This window comes from Monodelphis domestica, chromosome 8 (genome assembly GCF_027887165.1).
Source record: "Monodelphis domestica isolate mMonDom1 chromosome 8, mMonDom1.pri, whole genome shotgun sequence".
NCBI classification, from domain to species: domain Eukaryota; kingdom Metazoa; phylum Chordata; class Mammalia; order Didelphimorphia; family Didelphidae; genus Monodelphis; species Monodelphis domestica.
Window position 1 is genome coordinate 127,758,223 of NC_077234.1, and position 25,505 is coordinate 127,783,727.

Below are 25,505 nucleotides of genomic sequence, written 5' to 3' on the forward strand. Positions count from 1 at the left end.
GAAGCAGCAATGTATTCTGAGAAGCACAAAAGATTTCTGACACATAAAAGCATATATCAACTGAGTCAACTTACTGCCACTGCCACCACTCTTAATCACCACCTCCTCTCATGCCTCAGTGGAGACAGCCTTGGATATTGAGCTAAAGAGCTCTGGGAAGAGCAGTGCCCCATTGAACAATCATCCTGCTCCCAGTCTGACTCCCATTTCCATCATTGCTCAGGAACAACCACTTTGGGGAAAGGATCTGCCATTCTCAGGAACACAAGATCCATCACTAACTATCAGTATCACCACCACCACCAATGTCAATCCCTTTGGCATCAAATGTCATTCATTAGTAAGCCCAAAATTCTTGGGAGTAGCAATGCATCTCAGATTACTGGGGACAAGAGAAAGCATAAATAGGAAAAGTCAAACTATTCCCAATATCTGTCCTAAGACTCAGAAGGAAATAGCCCAAGACACCAAACCCAAGAGTCCAGGTAAGAGTAGCACTACCCAAACAATTGACCTATTTCTTAAAGACGTTTTCATCAAGAATCAACTATTGTAGAGATGAATCTGACAAATACTCCTGTGGGTGCTTTAGATCCTTCATCCTCAGTAGCCAGAGCTACTGAAGGTCCAAAAAAGGAAGTTCCTGCTACCAAAATCCTTTTCACTATTGTTCAACAGCAGAAATAGAATATTATTTTTATTAATGGATATAAAATTAACATAAATAATAAATTATATAAATGTATAAGTTTAATATCACATAAATACATAATAATCAATAAAATTTAATAAAATAGGATATCATTTTATTAAAGAAAATGTGCCACCATCTGCTTTGTTGCTATACCTTAAAAATCACTGGGGACTTCCATCTGACTTTCAGATGAAAATTTCCTGTAGGTGTGTCTCCCCCATAAGAATGTGCACTCCTTGAGAACTGAAATTGCCTTACTTTTGTTTGCTTCCTTGGTGCTTACTGGAGCACTTTTCTCATAGTAAGCACTTAATGCTTTTTCATTCATTCATTCATTATTCTATAATTAAATTCAGATTCAATACATGTAGTATTATTAATAGTATTTCTTCTTCTTCTTCTTCTCTGTCATTGTCTCCTCTAATCTCTCATGTCCCTATTGTTTATGTTATTCTTAAGAACTAGGCAGCTATGTGGCATGGTGGATAGAGCACTGGACTTGGAATTGGGAAGACTTCATGAGTTCAAATCTGGCTTCAGACATTTACTAGCTGTGTGGTCCTAGTTGCTTAATCCTGTTTGGCTCAGTTTCCTCATCTGTAAAATAATCTGGAGATGAAATTGAAAACCACTCCAATATCTTGCTAAGAAGGCTCCAAATGGAGTCACAAAGAGTTGGGCATGATTAAAATAACTGAACATACTCTGTATGATGTTATAATTATTTCTACATGTTAATTATCTTCTCTTCCTAGATGTAAGGAAGCTCCTTGAGGGCAGATATTGTAATTTCTTTCTGTTTACCTTCCCAGAGCTTAGCCTGGTCCCTTATGGAGTAGGCACAATGTATTTTATTCAAATGAAAAAAGTGGAATTGAAAATTTTGAAACTTTCTACAGTAATTAGTATACTATTTAGATAACATAAGTTTTAATGACCATATTTTGCATATCCCTGTAGATTCTCCTTCCTAGGCATATGGAGAGACCAGGTTTGACATTAAAAATCCCATTTATAATCAGTACATTAAAACAGCTTTTGGATCCATTTATAGAACCGTGTGAAGATGGACTTTTTTCATCACTTAGTACTTCTCAACTACTTTTTTTAGTTCCATTATCATGGAAACTTTAAAAGGACATTAGGATCTTCTGGGCATTTTTCATTCTGAAATAAATGTGTAGCTCATTTCCTGGGGCAAATCCTGCATTTGTTTTTGTTTTTTCAATTACTATACACAAATGGTCCAGGGTTTCATACAAAGGTTTAATTAGAATAGTTAATAACTATGCTTTCCAGAGTGTCTGAGTCATCCACAGTAATAATTAGGGAGTTTTGTTCCATACAAAATGCTTTATTTAACCTTCATGCCTTCATTCAGATAATTATACAAATGCATACATTTAAAGGGTTAAATTCTATTTCAGTTCACAGCTCAATTCATAGGAAAGTTGAATACAGAAAAGCAATGCACCAACAGAATATGTCTGAGACACCATTAAAAACGATAACACTTGTTCATTTAAATCTCTGAGAATAGACTGGAATCATCCTCTGACAGAATTTCATTAGGAGGGTCTCCCTTTACATTATCATAGGGCAAAATCACCATTTTACAGTAAAAGGAAAAAAAAAAGCTCTGAGTATATTTACAATACATACACTATACATAAATACAAGAACAACACTTACATAATATTAATAAACTTATAACAGGTGTTGTCTAAACACTACATCGTATATAAATGCAGAGGAAACTATTGGGAAATTAGATCTTTAGATGAGCTTTGAAGAAATAAATTTCTTTGCAATGAAAAACCCTCTGAACAGAAAACAAAAGAAGATTTGAAGAATTAATATATTTGTTTTCTAGTCTCACAGGGGAGTTTTATCTTTTGAAGTAAGGGGCCATCTTTCTATGGGCTTTGAGAAGAAGACTTCTTTCCCCTACATCCCAGCAAAGTGAATCAGGTGCTGTGTATCTAGTCTATTCCTTGTTCAGAGGCTCCAATCCTAGGTTGAAATTTTCCAAACTATGGGGTGGTTTGCTTTCTTTCTTTCTTTTTTTAAAACACAAAAAGATCTTATGACCCAATTACCATATATACTAATGTAATGAGCTAATTGTTAGGGCTTGGGGGAAATGCTTGCTTGATTTGGCCAATGATCATGTTTTTCTTTATTCTCTTGTTTCTTCAAATACCATTGAGAGAATTATTCAAAAAGTATGACTTCTGAATTCATCCCTCCCCCTACCCCACACACACAGAGCAGTGTCTAGACTATTACTAATTATAACTAAGTTGTCTTTAAGTGGCAGGTGGGTATCTTAAAGGTGGTCTTGTCTGATCTCTTCACGACACGGAAAGTTTGGAGTAGGCTTTTGGCTATGGACAAACATGAGTTTGCTGCTGTTGTTTTTTTTCCCCTAAATGGACATGTTATAATACATATAATTGCATGATCCAATGTAGTTAACACAATGTTTTTCAAGTTGGTTTTGTAAATATTTCTCTCACTTCTTTCAGTAAGTTGTTGCTTTGTGATGTAATGTAATGTATTACACACAGATGTTGGAAAAAGAAATACAAAGGATTTCCTTCTAATCACCTTCACTTTAGATGGTGATTTTTTTTTAAGTTTTAAATGTGAAAAACTATAAACAAACAAGTCATAAGAAAGAGCCTTGAATATAGGCACCAGTGCCCCAGTTCAATAGTGCCTATGTAATGCATTACTGTTTAAGAAATTGTATGAACATCATTACAAATAGAAGAGTATACAAATTCTGCTATGGAAACCAGATCATTCAAGGTCAGGATGCAAAAATGTCCTCTATGTTTTAGGAAATCTCTTTTGGAACACACAAAAAGAAGGAATGAAAGATCTTGTATTCTCACATTCATAAAATCCTCCTTCATAGATTAATGGGCATTACTGTTACCTAGATTTAATGTGTGCCTCTTGCCACAAAAACAGTTCTTGAAGAGTCCTAGTCTGGTCATTGGTAAAGGCAACCAATCTGTTCGTGTAGGACATCGCTCATTTTAGAGCCTCACATCAAGTGCAAAGTCTGTTGTTTCATACACATTTAAACAAACATCTGGCGATGAAAACCAAAATGAGAAATTCCTGATACGATTCTTTTTGTAACTCATCATTTTTCAGCTCACTTAGGTTTGTGGTTTTGGTGTTTTAAGAAATTATTGCTTGTGAAACCTAATTAATGGAGAATGATGACCACCTATGGTAGTCTGTACTCAGAATGTTGCCTTTCTACATATTAAGGAGTTGGTTTCTGCAGGTCTTTCTCTGCCTCTGTCTCTGTCTCTTGTCTCTCTTCTACCACCCCCAAGTGTAACAGGGAGAAAGACCATAATTTAGGAAACTCAATTACAGAAAGAGAAAGAGAAATGTTCACCTTAAGATGATTTTAAAGTCCATTAGTACATCAATGAATCAACACTGTCAGAATTTCATAAGTTGGGAGATGGGGTGGGGAAAGAAAAATAGATTTTGTTTGTCTTGATTTCATATACAAAATTCAACTGCATCATGATTGTTAGCATAAAGAATAATTCATGTTCAAAACTATTTAAAAGTGTAAGAGACTTTGTTGTAAAATGGAAATGATGAAAAAAAACGATCGTTTTTGAATTCATGTTCATTATACATATGTGACAGTAATTCTTGGGGAGCTGTGATATTAATCATTGTGAGGTGAACACTTAGAAGAATCAACTCCATCTTTGAAAAAAACAACAATGTAAATTGATATTGGAAGCCATCTGAATGAAAAGTGAAGAAGAGAATTCAAGCAAATTGTTGGATTGTGCAGGACCAAACACCAATAGAAAGAAAAGTAAATATCTTATTTTGGCTTGAATAATTGAACTAATGTCATCAATTTTTTGTCTGTGGAGACACAAGTTAATCAAAACAAAGCCAAATATTCTGATCAAAGAGGTAAATGTTAGTGATGTCCCTGGATTTTATGCCACATATTTAGAGATATATGAATGACTTGCAGTATATGTTGACCAGACATCCAGACAACTGACTATATTTTTCACTTTTCATTCAATATGGCTTCACATTTTATAGAAATAACTATATCCAGATGATTTTTTTAAAAAAAAGATTAAGAATTTTGAGAAGAAAACGCAAGATCCTTTCCCCATCAGGACTTTCTTTTGGTGTCCACTGCTCCAGTTCTTTACCTCCTCAGACTCTGGGAAGAGCTAAATATTTGACCTGGGTTTACTTAAATCTTGATTTGCTGCAAATAAATGGAAAAGTGCTTAACCCCTATTCGCACTTCATCAACTTCTCTTATCAAGTCTCAGAGCTTCTTCAGGTCCAATGGACATAATTTTACCTGGCAACAACATTATTTTGCCAGCACTTTTATTGTGAAGCAGAGGTGCTAACAGGGCTCACATTGTCCAAACCACATCATGTTCTAATTCCAACCATGCTTCTAGCTTTAACAGTGGACTATTTGGGAATGGGAAAATGGGAATAATAATGCAAGTAAATATGGTAATGTTCAGACTGCTCAGCAAACCTTGGCTGAGTGATGGGTTGACATCCTTAAATGTTACAAGGACTCCACTAGTCTTCCTATAGAAAGGATGAAGATTTTCTTTGCTCAGAGATACAGTTGAAATGGGAAAACAACAGGTGAAGTCAGAAAAAGAAACAAGAAACAAAAATGTTTACATTTAATAATGGGTCCTAGCAGCTGAAGTGGCTAGAAAAGCATGTTTATTTCTAGTTGCTATCATGGGTCTTCCTCTCAGAGAATATTGTGTATGATTCACTGGAAATCCTTTATGAGCTCCGGGTCAGAAAACACAAACCAACCGTTATAGCAAGCTGTGATTTGGCATTACCACTGTATATCGTGGGCTTTCTAGATGAAATCTGCATTCTCCCTTTGCATGAATAACACCATTTTACTTAAGGTAAATGACACACAAGAGTTGGGACAGTAAAGGATAAAATAAGAGATTGGGTGGTAGGGGAGTGGAAGGCGTTGGATAGATTTATTGAAATTTATCTTTTTCAATTATTTGGGGGGAAATAAGTGCTAGTCTAATGAAGCAGCATTATTATTGCTGTGTGAAAAGCATAGAACATTCCATCAGTAATCATGTACGTATATGGACAGGCACTTTCAGGTTTTCATTCGTTTTTGAAAATGAGAATTAGCTTATCTCTGACACCAGCAAATGGGGATTCTCACTGATACTACCACCACATAGCTACTGGTCACATGCAGCTCTACCTAACAACAAAAATTCCCTTTGGAATTACCCAAGAGTGACCACCTGTTGGAACTGTGGAATCTTTTGTCCAAGGACCATTTTGGCAGAGGGAGTGAGCTAACTGAGAAAATAAAACAATTGTCTACTTCTTTTTTTCTCTCGAGCACATTTTAAACACTAGAATACTCCCTTGCAGCTGTTTTCCCCTATTCAGACAAAGGCATTTTGAGTTTGGAATCAGTTTCCAGGGACTTCAAATGACTTCATTGTATCCAAAGCTGTCCTAGACAAACCAAAACAAGTGGCCACTCTGGGTTGTACATGCTCAGCATGTTCTGACAAAGTGGAACAATTGAGACCCTATAGTAATATGGCTAGTTGTGTGGAAGATTTACAAGGCATATCTCAACAGTGTGTTTGTGTGTGTGTGTGTGCGTGCGTGCGTGCGTGCATGTGCGTATGTGTTTGTGTGATGAAAACTAGAAGCTTCCCCCTCATTCCCCTACTTCATAAACTATTTACAACCTGTGTAAAACTGTGAGTTTGAAAATACTTTTCCACTATCACATATATTACAGAATATTCAGACTGTTACAAGTACAGTAAAATACCTTCATTCTATTTTTAAAAGATGCAGTATCCTTAGATTTAATTTTCTTACTAAAAATTGAATTTCTATGGAAATTGTTCAGTATTAACATATTTAAAGTACCAATGGGCATGGGCTGCTAAACCTACACATTTGTTCTATAATGAAACTGTGAAAATAGAGCCGTTTTCATTTGTTATGTACATTTTTAAGATATAAAATACAGGCAAAGTCTTCATATTCAGCAATCAAAGCTGATTTCCTAGTAAGGTAAATAATTTCTTTTTCCAGACAGCATGGGATATTACAAAATCTTCCTTTAAAAATCTTTTTTCTTGGTTGACTATCCTGTAAGAATATGTATCCATGAACATATGGATATGCCGCTGGCGGCATGTATAGAAAAGTATATTCATGTGCATTTGTTAGGGGTGCTTACAGAGAGAGGCAGGCATGGCAATACTGATAAGAGAATGAGGAGATGTAGCTCACTGACCTCTTCATACGTCAAAATAAACAAATCATTGGAAGGGGATGTTGGGTTTTTTTTTTTTTTCAAATTGTACTCACTAACCCCCATGAAACCAAGGGAGCTTTTTCAAAAATTTCCACTAATGATTTAGTAAGAAAGTATACTTTACATGCTAAATTTACAAGAACTATTATGGAGGTAAATGCTGAGACTGGACCATGAGAAATGAGCATTAGCTTTTTAACACCCATTAATAATCCATAATTGACTCGGTTTTAGTGCTTTGCCATCAGAATTTAACCCTCCCTACGATATGAATGCTGGTATTCTTAACACTGGTCAACTTTGCCACCTCTTATTTTAACTGGTTGGAAAGCCGCCTTAAACACCAATATTTGTAGCCACATCTCTAAGCAGCTGAAACCATGATTAATAGGAGTACACAATACAATCGAAGGCCTCTACTTACCAGATTTATTCAATTGCACCTTTGGTAAGCATAATAAATAAAGTACAGAATAAGGAGTACTGCATCTTTCTCCCTGTCAAAATTGTCCTTGTAATGAGTTGATTTCAAAGTGCAGAATAGCTTTGATTTATAAAAGAAATGGCAATTCAAAGGTTTTTTTTAATTCTTCTATTCAAAAACAGAACACTAAGTTATTGTGTGAGTGTGTTTTTCTCCCCAAAAGCTATTGACTCTTAGACTTTTTCAACCACTTGAAATGATCTTGCTAATCATCTGGAAGCTGGCACTTGTAAACATTGTGGCATTTCATAAGTTCTTTTGCAGACAATCATCTTCCTATCTACCTCTTACTTAAACTTGAAAGTGAGTAAAAAAGTGCCCTTGTTAAAAAAAATGGTGTGGTTTACCTTATTGTTATTCAACTGCTTTTGAAAACAACATTCTATAATGTTTCCTAAAACTGATGCCAGCCATGGCTGCCTGAGCTTTAGGGTGTATGCCTTTCAAGATTTCCATCTTAACAGCCTTCAGGGAAATTGTAGCAAGTTACAAGGAGGATCCAAGGTTTATGTGGGACTGAAGAGGGATGAAAACAGAACAAGAAAAAACATTTTCCCAAATAAGAGAGTCTATTAAAATGTAAAAGCCTGGACTCTAACCCTGACACTACTCTACTTCCCAGTGAAATTCTGTAGCTCTACAGGCAGGCAAAGGGATGGAGAATCAGATATTCTGCATCGATCTTGGATTTAAAAGCAATTAAAGAAAGAGTGGGGAAGGCCACTTGCATCCATGTACATACACACACAGCTTCAAATTTAAAGTAAAGATGACCATGAAATTCCCTAGGGCTCCACCTTTTCCTCTGTTACTCACTAGGTACTGTGCTTATAACAGAGGTAGGCAATGAATGCTGAGAGAAAACAGAGGCCTTTCCAATTCTGAAAAGCAACCTGTGTTTTTGTTGTTATTTTTTTTGGGAGGGGGGGAATTCTTCTATTCAAAATCACTCTGCTTTTCATTTTTCTGGCAACAAAGTGCCTGTAGTGAATTTAGGAAACTCATTAAGGTTAAATACGTTGCTATGCACCTGGTTTGCCCAAAAGAAATTCCAGTTTCTAGGTTTTCATCTAAATATTTATTATTATTAAAGTGACTCATTTCTACATTTGTGCTTGATTTCATTTTGTTTACACTACTGGATGCATTGATATGTATAAAGGGAGAAGAGTGAACAGTGACGAGCCTTAGTTTTCAGCTCCATGTTGGGTTTGGCTTTCCCTTTTGGGGGTGAGGGCATAGTCTCCCTCATTCCCACTTTCCAATTTTATAAAGAGAATAAAAGTCATTTAGATCTGTGCTAAGTCAATCTAATCTAGCTATATATCTCAAAGGCCTCCTAAATACTGGGCTTATTGCTGGTAGGTATCCTCCACGCAGGACTACCTAGAACACTGAAGAATGCTCCTTGGGGATGATAAACAGATGGACCCTTCTGTGAAGAACAGCCATCAAGAAGTCAGCTGACATTTTGAGCCTTGGGAGTATGGGCCAGTGGCAGCCAGGGAGGTGTGAATGCATGTTTCATTATCCTCTGCTCTCTTGGTTGGTAGCTCGCCATCGAAATTGAGAATCGTTTCCTATTAAGAATAGACACAGACTTGGAGAGGTTGGGCAGGGAAGGGAGCTGCATTCAGCAATGGACAGAAAAACCTTCTAGGAGGGAACACCCAGTGCAAGGCTGCAGCCCTAGTCTGAGGTGGTTTGGAGTTGCTCAATTTTTCTGCTGAAAAATTGGCAGACAATGTAGAGCATAGATTTATACTAAGTTTTTAACCTGAAAACTGTTACACTATTATTTGAATGTTATTTCAAATACTTTTAATACTATCGGAGACAAATCTCACTTGTTTCATTCAATGTCCCTAGTTCCTGCTTCAACAGTCACTTTTCAGAACAAGATTATAGAGATTTAAAGATAATCCTAAACAAGGCTACTTCAGTAACCAAAGTTATTTCAGACTGTTCAAACACTTCAAAATGAGCTAGGAGCATTGTGAGGTTAATTTGTGCCTTTCCCGAATCCAAGTTTTCATAATTAAAGTATATTGCAAAGGTCTTTCTGGAGACCCTTTATAGCTGAGCTATAAAAAACTTGAACAAGTAAAAATAACTCACCAAACTCCTTTTACTCTGTTGAGATGGGGGAGGAAAACCCCAGTTCAGTTCTTAGTGAAAGAGAGGAATTTATTTTTTAAAAGGATGTTTGTTGATGACATATTGCTTTATTTATCATAGACTTGATTCATTACAGATAAGCTCACACTTTTTTTTTTTGGAGGGGTGAGGAGAGGGAAAGGAGAAGTAATAATTTTTTTTCCTTATCCTTGATGCAGGAAGTCTGGATGGAGCATACCTGCAAAAATCCCGCCAGACACCACTGAGCCGAAATATAATTTAAAAACCCAAACCTGTAGAGCAGAGTCCAGGGACTATTCTCTGATTCTCTGCTTCCCAAGAGTAGAAACTAGCACCATTTCAGTCTTTCCTCTGGGAGCATCCTCTTTGCACTCATTTATTTCAAGGAGAGCTGACCTGTTAAGGTAGGGGCTTCTTCTCCTCTGGACCTGCCTTGGCTTTCCAGCCACCAAAGGAATTCTAAAATGTGAAAAAGGGAGCCCAATCTTGAACTGAGCAGGACAGTAAACCACAGAAAGATTACCTCGACATTGTAAAAGAACCAAGACATCGAAAAAAGCTGGGTTTTTTAAAAAACAATTCCTTTAGTAAGTATGAAAATTGGTAATGTGAGTCCTCAGTGAAGTTATTGTAGGAAAGTCCTTTTATTCATTATTGCTTTTCTCCTCAAGAGGCGCATTATTTCCTTCTCCGCTTTGTCTGATTTTTCATGTTCACTGACTTTGCTTGGACAGCCACACCTCTTACCTTGGTGCCAGTGTGTCTAAGAAAGTTTCTTTTCCTGATTCCTTGTAATCAAATACTAGGGCTGCGAGCGATGATGCCTAGGTGACAGAAAACTTCACTTTGGAACGGGCCAGTCGTTTTTTGTTTTTGTTTTGGAAAGAAAGAAAGGCTCTTCCTAGACAACACCCCCAAACCATTTCTATACTAGTCCCTGTCAGAGCAGACCCTTGGACTGGACCTCGAGCGAAACATGGTTTGTCCCCTTTTGTTTGAGCAGACGGACAACACAGAATCAGAATGAAACAAAGAACGAACAACAACAACCAAATGAAAGATTAAATGTCGGTGTCCTTAAGGGCATGGCAAAATGACAGATTGTGTGTGATCTCTAAGTGCCACCATCACTACTGCAAAAGTCTGCTGGAGTGCCCCTTGATTTCCAGGGAATGGAACCTCTCCAATAGATTCTTCTCTATTTTCATGCAGCTTGCCGGTAACCGAAATTGGGCATGGTTCCTACATGACTGAGATGGTAGTCCAAAAAAAGGGGGTGGGGAGGATTGGGAATAATAATAATCCAAGTTAAAAAGGTCTTGCTCTTGCCATCAATTTGTGGTAACTGATTTTTAAAAGATCAATAAGAAAATGTCTGACAGCTGAGAAAATGTATAAGCTACAAACATCTTGAAACAGTAGAGGACACAGCTTGGAAAACAATGCCTGTCTCTTCAAGCATCTGAGTCACTCATCTCCCCGGCGGCCAGCATGAGAACGCTGCCTGTGTAGCCATGATGGGGTTACCTTCAGAGAGAGAGGAGAAAAGTACCATTCGTTTTCCTGCTCTGGTTTCAGACATCGTGGGATGATGATGCCCTTTTGTGTTAACACTGTGATGGGGATTCAGCCCTGCTGAATGGGGTGCAGCTAAGAGACCCAGCTCTTACGCTCCGCTGGACAAGTCGCATTCCTCAGACTAGCATGTGCCTCCGACGGTGCAGTGCCAAGTGATCTGATCGGGAAAAACTACGATCACAGTCTGCGCATTTGAATGGCTTCACTCCCGTGTGTTTGCGGTAATGCCTTGTCAGTTCATCCGAACGAGCAAACTTCCAGGTACAGCCTTCCCAGGTGCATTTGTATGGTTTTTCTCCTGGGGAAAACAAACAAACAACACATATCTTTGGTGCTCAATTATTGTTAAATAATCATTCAACCAGCCATGCAAGAGTGGACAATTTACTGCCATCGGTCATTTCTTCTCCATTTCCTAGGCTAGGGGGCAACATCAACATTTAAACTAGTGGCACACAGCCATATTTTTAAACATTCTGGAAATAGGAAACATACTGTACTGAGTCAAGTGCTAGAACCTGCCCAGATCAGAAGGGTATTTCTATCCAAAATGAGCTTCAACCACTTGTAGAGGAGGTGGCCGGAAAACAAATAAACAAACAAAACAACATGCTTAGGTCCTAAATAGACTTTAAAGGATAAAAAATGAAGTAAAAATAAAATTTCAGAAGGATGAAAAATTAAGCATACCTCAAGTACCTACCATCCTAAATAATAATAATAGCTTGCACTCATTTGCTTGACACGGTAATTTTACAGTTTACAAAACACTGTCTTCAAAGCAAACCTTGGAAGTCTGGTAGGCCAGATTTAGCATTTAAATTTTTTCAGATGATGAAAACTGCTACTCAAAGAGTTTAAGTTTAAGGCCTTGGTCTGTAGAACTGAGTCACACACCTAGGACAAAAACTCAGATCTTTCCAACTCCAATTTCTATATTCTTTACCACTATAGAGGTGTAACCAAGTGGAGCAGTGAATAGAATGCTGTGCCTGGAGTCAGGATGACCCACATTCAAATTTGACCTCAGATACTTATTAGCCATGTGATCCTGGGCAATTCACTTCACCTCTGTTTGCCTCAGTTGTCTCATATGCAAAATGGTGGTAATAATAGCACCTATCTCCCAGGGTTGTTGTAAGGAGCAAATGATGTAATATTTGTACAGTGCTTGATACATTGTAAGAAATATACAAATATCAGCTATTGTTGTTGTTATAATATCAAATTGCTGTCAGAAAAAATAAAATCCTCTTTATTAATGACACCTTCCCTACAAAGATTCTTTGATGCTCCCATGTTAGTAATGACTCCTTCCCTTCCCCAGTGCCCATACACTTGGTTTTGCACTTCTTGGCTGCAAATCTGTAATCTTGTGTATTATAATTTACCCGTTTTGAAGATTTATCCTCCAAACTAGACTGTAGGTTAAATGGGGATGGAGACCAGGTCTTAAAGCCTAGCACAGTGCTTTGGACATAGTGGGCATTTGATAAATATTTACTGAATGAATTAATGAAAGAATGAATGGGAACAGAGTTAGAGATGATGACAAATAGATTATGATCTACCTCTACCCACTGACACAAATGGTAAAAGAGAAGAAGACTCTGAGAATTGCTGAAATGGGCACTCTGCCACCCATGTTGGTCAGGGCTGATGGCCTATTTTATTCAGTGGTTTCATTAGCCACTTGGGCCAGGCCACAACCTTTCTCCCACTGCAGGGGAGAGAGGGGGGAATATGCACTCACCCGGATAACTGGCACCAAGAGTAATCTACATGTCAGATATGATGAGGACATGTACAACAACACGAAATTACATTTAGTCAAGATCATGACTATCTCTTCACTCTTTCATTATCCCACAACCCCTTCTTAAAATATATATACTGTCATATTACCGTATCAGAGAGTTATAGAGGTACTTATCAACATTTAGCAAGCTCTAGGTATGTGATATATTTTCTAGTCAAAATCTCCCAGAGTATAGAACCACTGCCATTTGGACTTATTATTTCTCATTGAAAAAATGGAGAGACAGATAAAAATGAGAGTTGTACCCCTTTCCTTCACACATACACCCCTAAATGGAGCTGGCCATAGGAAATGAGGCACCACCTGAGAATTTCCTGTGGTAATAACAACAAGAATATATGACTTCATTGCTTACAAATTGTTTTTCTCACAATAATTCTTTGAGGTAGATGGTGATAAGTTAGATTTTGGTGCTCTGTTCCTAAGATATACAATGTTTTGATAGTTCAAGAATATTTCAGAACAATAAAAAAGATCAACCTGATCTACAAGGTTATTGCATATCTGAAAAAAAGCAAACAGGTTCAGGAAAAGGTAAATCTCCCTTTTTAGGCATCAGATTAAAAGGCACCTTTTGGGTACTGTGTTTGGCTCCCCCCCCCTCTGCCCTGGAATGCTCACAGTGCAGGAAAAAAAAAAAAACCAATACAACAGTGATCTTAAAACGCAATCCATGAATTAGGACAAGCCTTGAGAAACTTTCTTAATCAGGGTCAAGTCCCTTAAGTCATTGTATGATTTTGAAGAAGTAATTTGACCTCCTACTTCAGTCAACTTGCAAGGACAGTAAAATATGCAAAAGCTTTGTCAGGAAACAGATCTGCTTTCCAGAGTCCAAGTAAGCTCCCAGGGGAATGGGACAAAAGCTGACCCAGGTGTGTTGTTTGCCTGGTTGTCATTCAAAGAGGAAGTACTGTCCCCATCCAACCCCAGGCTTCTTGTTTTGCTCTCCTCCTTTTGACTTCGAGTATCAAGATCTTGAAACATTAATAACAAAATGTCTGACAGCTGACATGCCGTCCAGACCTTGTGCTGCAGAAGTATGAGAATGAAGGGATTATGCTTTTTCCACCCACCCGTGGCTAAATGGCATCCTACTAAACTGGGAAACTTCTAAACATCAGACATCAGAGGCACGCATGCTGTGCCTCCATCAGACCACTGGAGTATATGACAAACCAAACTGTCTTATATCATTTAGTGAGTCTTCCTTATCTAGAGAAGGCTACCAGTTGCTACCAGGGAAGGGTAAAAACTTTTTTAAAATGGAAGTATTAGATCCTAAGTTATGGAATGAATGAATGAATGAATGAATGAAGAGAATTGATGGGCTACTGACAATAATAAAGTTAAATTCTGATATAACTGTGTGATGACTACACACTGAAGGAAGGTTCAGGTTAACTGGATGAAAATATCAGGTTCTAACAGTCACCTTATGTCATCAGTGCTGATGCCAAAAAGGCATGCCACAGGCCAGACATGGGCAAGTTAATGATCATTCAGCAACTGAGTAATTAGTGGACAACCACATAATAGTAACAGAAATTTCTGTAATAGTTCAAGGTTTTCAAAGCACTTTGCATATATTATCTCATTTGGTCCTTACAATAACACTGTGGAGTAGGTACTTTAAGTGTCGTTACCTTAAGTTTATAAATGAGGCAGCTGAGTGATTTGCCCAAGATCAAACAGTTGAAGTCCAAATTTAATACTCTATCTACTGCCCCACCCATGATTCTCAATCATAGTTTTCAATGCCAAGCTCTACACCTCCCTTAGTAGGAGGTGCTATAAGAACCAGAAGTTGGGTCACACCATTTTGTGGGTTATCTTGACCTAGATCCTATCCCCGCTCATCTTTTCTTGTATTTGCCTCCATAGGTTAATTCCCTAGCTCTTATCTCTGGTCCTCCAACTCTCTGTCTATAGACATGCTCAGGTCTCCACTACATCACCTTCCCTTGATTATCACTATCCCCTCAAGCTATTGTCTTATATCTACTCTGCTTTTCAATGCCAAACTTCTAGTCAGAGTTGTTCAAACTCGTTGGCTTTGCTTCCTCCACACCCACTCACTTCTCAAACCCTTGGAATCTGGCTTTCACTCCATCACTCTACTGAAACACTGCTCTCTCCAAGGTTACCAAAGATCTCTTAACTACTTTTAATCCTTTTTTAATTCATCATACTTCTCACTTGGGCTGTTGACAATCAATTTCCATCTCTTGATGATTCTTTCTTCCCTTGGCATCTGGGACATTGTTTTCTCTTGGTTCTCTGTTTATTTGCCTGATTGTTTTTTGTCTCCTGTGCTGGATAAAAATCATCCATCCATTAAGTGTTGCTAGCCCCCCAAGACTGTTTTGAGTTCAATTCTGTTTCCTTTCTATACTTTCAGTGATCTCAATCAACAAGCAAGTTATTTTATGAGGAGATAGAGACACAAAGACAATAATTAAATAGTTTCTGTCTCAAAGAACTTACATTCTACCAGAAGAAGCAGTGTTTCTGCAGACATGTATATACATGGCACTGTAGGGAAGGGCATTAGTAAATAGGGGGATATAGGATGGTTACATATAGAACATGGTGCCTTCAGTCCTAAAGGAAATATGGGATTATCAGAGGTGGATGTGAGGAGGGAGTGCTTTCCAGGAATGGATGATGGTCAATATATAGCAGTCCAGCCCATATGTATAATTAAGAGGCAAGGATTGTGTGTGGGCACATGGCCATTCTGCGCATGGCAATGAACTCTGTTCCCAGCTGGGCTAAGGTTAGGGCGCGAAACCTTGCTTCCCTTTGTCTTACTCACCTGAGGATAAAACCCACCCTTCACCTTGTCTTAATTTGCTATTATCCAATGGCAATACACTATGTAACTCATCAATATGTATTAAGACACTATGTAACTCATCAATATGTACTGAGAACATTTGCGTATAAAAAGGGAGACGCAGCCATCTCGATCCTTCTCTTGGACAATCTCACAGGATTGCTTAACACTGTCTTTCCACCTTTCTCTTTCCTCTCTATCTCTACCTGAAACCTGGCCTTTGGCCAGGTGTCTCTTTCTTTTCCAATGCTAATACCTAGTACTCTCTAATTCCTCCTATTATTCTCTATTCATTCTCCTAGCTGAGCTATATCATCCTCCGACCAGTGAAGTGTTAAATTGGGATCTTTGGACGGGAAATAGCCTTTCAGAGACATCCACTGATCAGGCTTGGCTGCGGCTCTATGATATTAATAAGACCTGATCTCTAACTCATTTCTGACATCTCGAACTCGGCTCCAACATGCCCTTTGCGGTATCCAAAACTTCTATCCTTTTTCTATCTTCCTACCTTGTGGCTTCTTGTGGGTTCGGGAAGCCACACAATACAAAGAACAAAGACAGGAGATGAGAGTTTTACCTTGTGTGGAACAGAAGTAGGGCCAGTTTGGCAAGACTTGATGTATAGGAAAAGGAATAATGTATAATGAAACTAGAAATGTACACTAGGGTCATATGAATAGTTTTAAATGAGAAACAGAGGAGTTTACAATATATTTTGAGGTAGTTAGGTTGCATGGTAAATTGAGTGCCATTCTTGGAGTTAGGGAGACCTGAGTTAAAATCCTGCAATAGTTGTGTGACCCTGAGCAAGTCATTTAATCTTTTTTGGCCTCTATTTCTTCATCTGCAAGATGAAGATAATAATAGTTCATGTAAAGTGCTTGGCAAATCTTGAAACAATATATATGTTTTAGCTATATTTTATCCCATAGACATTTCCCAGTAGTTCAGCTGTTTTTTGCATGTGACTCCTTAAGCTATATATCTATTACTAATCCTTCTTAATGAGCAACGAGGTGTTTTAGTGGATATAGTGTCAGGCCTAGCTCTAGCCTCAGACACTTATTAGCTGCATGACTCTGGACAAATCACTTGACTCTGTTTGCCTCAGTTTCTTCTTCTGTAAAATGAGCAAGAAGAAGGAAATGGCAAAACCACTTCAGGATCTCTGCCAAGAAAATTCCAGTTGGGGTGATGAAGAGTTGGACACAATGGGGAAATGACAAAGCAAATTCTTTTTCAACCCTATACCTTCATAATCAATTGTCTGTTGGATATCTCTAATTTCTTCTCATTGGTGTGTCAAGTTATATATATATCCCCAAGAGAATTCATCTTCCATGCTTACTTTAGTCTATCTTTCAAATTTCTCTATTTCTGCTGGGAGCAGAATGCAAGGTTAGTAACATGAGGTTATAAATTCCTTCTCTTCTGTAAACTTCTATTTTCCTTCTATCAATCGACATAAGCCCCTTTCAGATAATTATTGCTGTTGTCTGTCATCTACTGACTTCCAGGTCATTCTCCCCACTTTTTTTTTCAAAGGTTTAGGTTGAAAAAAGATAATCTAACTTCTATGCACACCACAAACACCATCTCCAACATGCCTATCAACTCTTCATCCAGCCTCCATATCCAACCTTTGAGGATAGAAAAATCTGATTCCTTCAAAGTAGCTCAAACCATTATTAATTAGCTTTTAATTGTTATGAACATTTTCCTTATGTTGGATAAAAATTTCCTGCCCTGTAATTTTCACCCGTTCACCTTAGTCTGGCAATATAGGGCTAAGGAGAAAAAGACTAAACTGTCTTCTACAAGACAGTCCTTCATATATTTGAAGATAGCTTTTCTTCTGGCAACATGTACCTATTTCCTTCACATGGTTGTGAATTAACATCTTTATTCTACTTCTGAGCCTCTGGAAATATTCCAGCTTGTCAATATGCCTTTGAAAATGTGCAACATGACATTGTGAAAAAAGAACTCTTAACTCAGAGCTGGCAATACCTAGGTTCAGGTGCTGCCTCTGATACTTGCTAGCCTATATGGTTAGGGATGAATCATTTAACTTCTTGGTGGTCTGAGACAACTGTCTGACACTAATAAGAAACAGTTAGGTGGCACAGTGAACAGAAAGCTGGGCCTGGAGTCAGGAAGACCTGAGTTCAAATTTGACCTCAGAAAGTTACCAGCAAAATAATAGATCTTTAATAAATGCTTCTTGATATGATTTGGAGTAAAATCTTCTAAAACTATTATTTTTAATACTCATTATCAAACATAAGATTAATAAAAAAGAGATAAAACATGGGATGTTTTCCTTGCAACACATTTTGAGAAACACTGCCCTATAGGTAGCCCAATTAAGAAACATACACTTTTTCAGTCTCAGTGAGCTAGTTCTGTATTATCAATTATAGAAATTTGTAGGATATTTTTCTACAACAATTCCAAAAAATCTGGACCAAAAAATCAATTGTACAAGTATAGGATGGAGGTTAGATGAAAGCTGAAGAAGATACATGGCTAAAAACAATATACAAAAGATCTAGTTCTACTTGGCTGTACATAAATATGAATGACCACTGTGATAAAGCAGGCAAAAAATAAATTCTATCTCATTTTGGTGATTAAAACTTTTTTTTTCAGATTACATATTGGTACAACTTTTAATAATTCTTTTCTGACATTTTGTGACCCACATTTTCTGCCTCCCTCTTACTTCTCCTCCTTCCCCAAGATGGCAAATAACATGATTTGAGTTAAAATATATATAATACATATTTCCACATTTATCATGCTGTGAAAGAAGATATATCACTTTCACTAGAGAAAATTCATGGAGGAAATAAATGAACAGTGGCACGCTTCAGTCAGAATTCGGTCTTCATCAGTTCCTTCTAAATCAGTGAATAGCAATTTTTTCATGAGTCCCTTATTCTGCAATGGTATTATTTCTGCGTAGAGCAAGCTCCAGCAGGACTTTCAAGGATAGTGACAAAGCATCCAATTATTACCTTCCTGATGGACTATTTATGTCCATTGTTGAAGGTCTGGCCTCACTAAGGTCAGATTCTCATCACCACACTGTCTGCACGGTGCACCAACAGTAATTCCTGGGTTTCATCACACTGGACTAATTTTAATACTTCAAGAAAGATATATAATGTCATTGTTGTGCACGCTTGTTCCACCAATTCAAGTCCCAACCCCTACATGACTAGTAACTAGTCTGTAAGAACTATGGCCAAACCCCACCCAAAACCAAACCAAGCCCAAATAAGGCAAAACCCTATTGATCCTAGAAGTAATTGAAATAGATGTAGTCTCTTCATTCCCCTTTATTTACAGAGGTGGGTGCTATGGGTTTGGAATACTGCATATACTCTCTGACTAAGGTAATAAATTGCCTGGTTGTACTTAAATCCTTTCCTTCCTTTCTTCCTTCGTTCCTTCCTTTGTTCCTTCCCCTCCCTCCATTCCTTCCTTTCTCCCTCCCCCTGCCCTTGCTATTATAATGAATTACTCACTGGTACTCAGGGGAGGTGAAAGGGATATATTGGGATGTATTCAGAAATTAAGGTGATTTAAAAACAAAGAATATTAATGAAGTTTAGTAGTAGTAGTAGTAATAACAAGAAATAGGAAAAGTATAACATAATTAGGATTCACTTATATCTTACCTCTTCAGAGAGAGGTGATACTTCCATGAGGAAAAATAAAAAAAAAAACTGGGTACTTGGAAGGACTAGGGATTTAATATAAGTATTGAAGGAAAAGTGGTAAAAGACGTAAGTATGATGTAGCAGGTAAAAAGTTAATTCCATCTCTGGCCACATTATAGGCAGTATAAGTTCCAAGAATCTGGAGGTGATAGTCCTACTGTACTCTGTCCTCATCAGACAGCATTTGGAGTTCTGGGATCAGTTCTGGCACTGTTACAATAAGGATGTTGATAAACTGGAGGGTATCCAGCAGAGGGCTAATAGGACGGTGAGGAGTTTTGAGTACATGACATGAGAATCAGCTGAAGCAACTAGGCACATTTAGTCTAGAGAAAAGAAGACTCAGTGGGGATGTGATCACCGTGTTCAAATATTTTGAAGGTATTCATAAAAAGGAGGGGGCAGATTTATACCACTTACTACCAGAAGGCCAAACCAGACCAAAAGATTGAAGTTGAAAACAGGATTGCCACCAGGAAAAATTTCCTACTGGTGATACAAAAATCAGAAAACTTTCCATAAGAAGGGAATAGTGGCTAGAATGTTAGCCTTGGAATCAAGAAGATCTGGGCTGAAATCTCACTTTAGACCCTTGCAAGTTGTGTGACCATGGGCAAGTTATTTAACCTGCTTGTGCTCCCATTTTCATGTATTAAATGGAAGAGTTGGTCTTGATAATTTCTAGGTTCCTTTCAGTTCAAAATCTATTATTGAACTTTGGAGTACTTCATGCAGAACTCAGAAGATTACTTGTTGGGGATGTTAGAATAGAGATTATTTCTTTAAATGAATTGAACTGTAAGGCCACTGAGGTCCTTTGCAACTCTCAAATTCTTTGATTTTATGATTCCATAAAGTAAACTATAAATGAATGGTGCTTATTGTCCACATTCTCACATACAACTACAGGACCACTCATTTCATCCAGCAGTTCATATACCTTGGGAAAGCATTGCAGATGGACATTAAGTTAAGCCTGGAACTGAATAGGAAGAAGCCATCAAGCTGGGTGACATTAGGGAAATTCTATTCCATAGTACTTTCAATGAAATTAAGCTTATTGGTGCTAGAGAAGGCCGTCTTTTTAATGTCAATATTTTCCCAGACACATCATTAAGTTGAAAATTTTAGAATATCATAATCTCAGGACAATCCAAACCATGTGACACAAAGGAGAATAAAGACACATAGTCATTCAATGCATGTTGCCAACTATGACTTGTATGATGTGAATGTCATACATTAAAATATCAAGGGCACAAAACTGTGGTGGGTTTGACATAATAACAAAAGTTAGGGATAAGATATGGGCAGACCCAATTTCTTACTAATATCCATTAAACATGAAAAGAATCAGGGGAAAACCTCTACTGTGCAGGGAGAAACCTCTAAGGATTTTTTTTTATGGGAAAACATGGCTAAGAATTAAATTGATGACAGGATGTATACTGGTTACTTTCTATACCACTAGAGTTGTGTATTTTCATCAAACGAGTGCTACAGATCTACTGAATTAAGTTAAAGTAAGGTGACTCTCAGTTCTACCTGGAATTGGAGGTAGTATATTTTTCTGATTGGAATTTGATCTAATGATCTAATGAAATCCTGACTGCAGCTCTAAACCAATAGTGGGAAACATATCTTTCTTGGACAAGGTGGATTTTCAAAAAGAAACCTGTGTTTGTTACTATAGCTTTCTTTTATGCTTTTTAATTTTAGGCTAAAATTTGTATTTGTGACCTGAACAACTTAATCATATGGAGTTCAATATCATAAACAACTATGATTAGGGCAATAATTTTAATTTATCTCATGAAGCTAATATGAATAAAAACATGCGTATAAAGTAGTTTATATGAGATAAAGATCCATATCTGAAGGTAATCAGCGAAGAGAGATAATGAAGAACAGCCGGTATTTCAACCAAAAAAGAAAAGTACGTCAGAAAACAGTAACCTAAATTTAATTTAACTGAGTCAGTGGTAGGTGGATTTTCCACGAATTTTTTCCTATGGAAAGAGCTGGCTGGACAGTAAAAGTCATCAGATGTCTCATCAGGGACTGTGCTTCTCATGTCTGCAGCTGTTATGTGTTGGGCTGAACAATGGAGATATTAAACACCATTTCCATTCAGTTTTGAAGGGGGAGTTGTAGACTATCTCCCCAATGCATTTAAAGTAGCTTTTAAAATGATGTATTTTTCTTTAAAGTACAGCTTTTAGGAAATGTGCACATTACAAACAAAAGCCAGAATATTCCTCCTTTCTTTCTCCCTCCCCACCTCGCACAAATGTATATATGAAGCTATAGCTGTACATATTTGTCAAATCTTGGATTACAAGTAATATTTTTAAAAATAAATTAAAACCATACCACTATCAGAAGATTATACCATTTAAAAAAATACTGTAAAGTACGGGGAATGATAAAGTAAGTTTCCTTACCAACATTTCTAGAGATTTAAAGACAAGAAATTTAATTTAGTCACTAGTAAATCTTTTAAGAATAGTCAGCAGATTATTAATTATGTGATTAAAAAAAGTAATTTGGGGTCTGAAGATGGGATTGACATATACATATATTTCATATTTTATCAATATTTGGATTCTTGGGTGTTGTTGCTATTTTTCTTTAGAAGTATAATTTTACTGATTATAGCAAACCCTTAGTTTTGGAGGCTTGCTGTTATTGTTCTGTCATTTCAGGCATGTCTGACTCTTTGTGATCTCATTTTAGGTTTTCCAGGCAAAGATGTAATGGAATGATTTGCCATTTCCTTCTCCATCCCATTTTACAGATGAGGAAACTCTGGCAAATAGGGTTCAGTAACTTGCCAAAGATCATAGAACTAGTATCTGAGGCTGGATTTGAACTCAGGAAGAAGAGCCTTACTCCAGGCCCTGAACTCTATCCACTGTTCCACCTTGCTGCCACCTCCACCAATATAGTTCAATTCAAGACAGCAAGTTTTTACTAAACACTGCCAAAAGTATGCTGAATGTGAAACACAGTGTTGGAGAGTGAGCCAGGGCTCTGACATGTTAAATGACTCCCTTGCCAGTAATTGAATGGTTAGTATGTGAGAGAAACAGGACTTGAACATAGATCATGAGCTCAAGGCCAGTTCCATATCTACTAGATCAGTGATGGTGAACCTATGGCACGGATGCCAAAGATGGCATACATAGAGCTTCTCTGTGGGCACTTGGCCACCCTCTCCCCATCTTTCACCCCCCAGAGTTGGTTACTAGAAAAGCAGAGGGACTTGGGTGGACCTTCTCCCTTCCCCCTCTCCTCCTTGCCTGAGGACATTTTTTCATCCCCCACCCCTCTGCCTAGCAACCCAATGGGAGCACATAGGGGTTAAGGTTGGTGGCTCACAGGTGGCGGAGTTGGAGGGGAGTGGAGTGCTCAGGCCACTCCCCTACCCTTCTTCATCTGAGCTGAGGACATTTCTCACTGGACCTGCCCCTTTGCCCAACAGCTCAATAGGAATGCTTCCTCCCTCCTCTGTGTGGGGTTGGGGTATGGCATGTGGTCTCTGGTGTGAGGCCAGCACAGCACTTGGTCTGGGGAGTGGGGTGGGGATGGGTCCAGGCACTCCATCTCTAAAAGGTTTACCATCACCAGCCTAGATCATGCATCCTCTCTAGGTTTGTAATTTTGAAAATGAGAACCTTCCTGTCTTGTATTAAATGCATACCTAATTTTTAAAAAATGCTGCACAATTTAATAAAACTAGTCACTCCATGACTTCTATTCTGTAGCAAGACTACACTGAAAAAGGACATCTTAACAGGAAAACGAGCTTCTAAATGTAACAGTAAGAACCTTAACATTTCTGAATTTAAGATTCCTTTAAAGGCTTGCAGGAGAAAACATTAAAAAACGAGAATTATTTTTTCAGACGATCCAGACTTTTTTTTGGTCTTGTATTGTAGGGGTCATACTACTTCAATATCTGTGTGTGTATATATACACATGTATCATTTAAATGCAATTCCAACAAACCATGCCCTGGGAAAATGATAACTGAAGTCAGGTTTTTACTTAAAATAGTTAATAAGCAAACAGATTTATCACCAGAGTGACCGTCTTTCAATCTTGGTTAAAGAAAAGGATTAAGAGCCAGTAAATGTACTTCTATGACATTTACCGAGCAGAAGGTATAATAAAGTCTAAAGAAAACATCAGGTATTGAATGGATTTCCAAAATCTAGCAAGCAAAAATAACTTTTTCAGGTGCCTCCTATTTCAGCATCTGAAATGCTGAAAGGCAAATTTGTACAGAGCCTAATGACAGGTGCCCTTTCATATTAAAATAATGTATGGAGCAAGGCACAGAAGAGGAATGTGAAGCTGGAAAAAATCCTTGTGCTAAACAAAACACTCTCTTTCTCACCAGACCTCTTTTTATTGTGCTCTCAAGCAAATGAAAAGGAGCGCCTTTGGCAACAGGAAATGCAGGCATTTTCTGGGTTCAGAAGGACATTTCTGAAATGCACAGTTGTCCCTGTTTAACTTTCATAAAGTTACAGAGCCCTGGACACTGATAAATGAGCTTCATTACTTTTGAGGTTTGAGGTATTTGCTGTGACAATCTATTTTACCTGAGTAATGGTATCTGCATATGAGAAAAAACCTGTGTGGAGATTTTTATCTGATCTCTTACTTTCTGTTATATTAATAACAAGATTTTTTTTCCTGTGCCACAGAAGCATAAAAAGGTAGACAGTTAAGAATGGATTTCCTACTTCTTATAATTATCAGGAGGCCAAAAGGCAATTTTGCCTTGTTAAGGCCATGTCAAGAGAGTTATTGAATTGACCTTTTTGATTCACCTTAACAGTACATTCCCATAAATGATGAGGTAATTTGGTGAAATAAACTATTTGACATTGAGATGTATCCCATTTTTGAGGATAGGCCAACCAAAGAACCAGCGTAATCAAATCAGAGAATGCTCGATTTAAAAGAGGCCTTCCAGATCACCCAGGCCAAGTCCTTATCTTTACAGTTAAGTGTACTGAGGCTCAGAGCTATTAAGTGACCTGTTAAAAGAAGACATTTGAATGGAAATTTTGTATGGAAATTTTTTTAAAGTATGATTTTCAAGGTACAGTATTTAGACTCATTTTTCCCAGTTTTATATTTGAAAGTACTGTGACATTAGGAATGTTTCTGTTGAAAATCAACCAAGAAAGTAACATTTCCATTTTATGATGTGGAAAAAAGACATGCACTTCTGTTCTAACCTTTCTATAACTCTATAATTGTAATAGATTGTTTTCTCTTAACTGTAACCATGGAAGATCTTATTTAAAGTTGGTGCCATTTAAAATTCTCATCTGAAAACAAATATTTCATTTTGGGTTTATTTGCTTTTTTTCAAGTGAATTTTAAAAATGAAATGATTGAACTTTTTTTCCTATTTAAGTGAATATGAATTATCCCATGATCTAAAGAAAACATTTACTTGATAACTCTCCTTTAGTTCTGAGTTATAAAGATTTGTAGCTGACTTTTTTATATTACCTCCTGCTTTAAATTATAAATGGATCTTCATTTTATCTGTATGCACAAGAAAGATTATAATACCTTTGTTCAAACATAGAAAAGCTCTTCACTACCTCTCATGATTTGAGTAGCGCACCCAACAGGTAATACAGTAATATATTCACATTAGTAACTTTGAATTGGTTTTCTAACAGTCTTAGGTCTAAGTAACAATCATACTCAAAGAATAAAAGAACAACCATGTTAAAGAGAATGCTACTTTGTTTCTATCTCCTTTAAAAATGGATTTTTGAGTTAGATAGGAAAAACAAAGCCACAAACAAAGTTA

General features: G+C 37.4%; 1 protein-coding gene across 18 annotated transcripts in view; it reads right to left on the reverse strand.

Moving 5' to 3' along the window:
• Nucleotides 1–2,027: 2,027 nt before the first annotated feature.
• The window catches only part of KLF12 (KLF transcription factor 12), a 564,503-nt gene continuing 541,025 nt past the window's right edge, over nucleotides 2,028–25,505 (reverse strand). For all 18 annotated transcript variants that reach the window (XM_016424983.2, XM_056807734.1, XM_056807726.1 and 15 more), the window contains one exon: nucleotides 2,028–11,569. In XM_016424983.2, coding sequence (XP_016280469.1) covers nucleotides 11,388–11,569 — 182 coding nt within the window. In that variant the 3' untranslated portion in view covers nucleotides 2,028–11,387. The remainder of the gene's footprint in view (nucleotides 11,570–25,505) is intronic.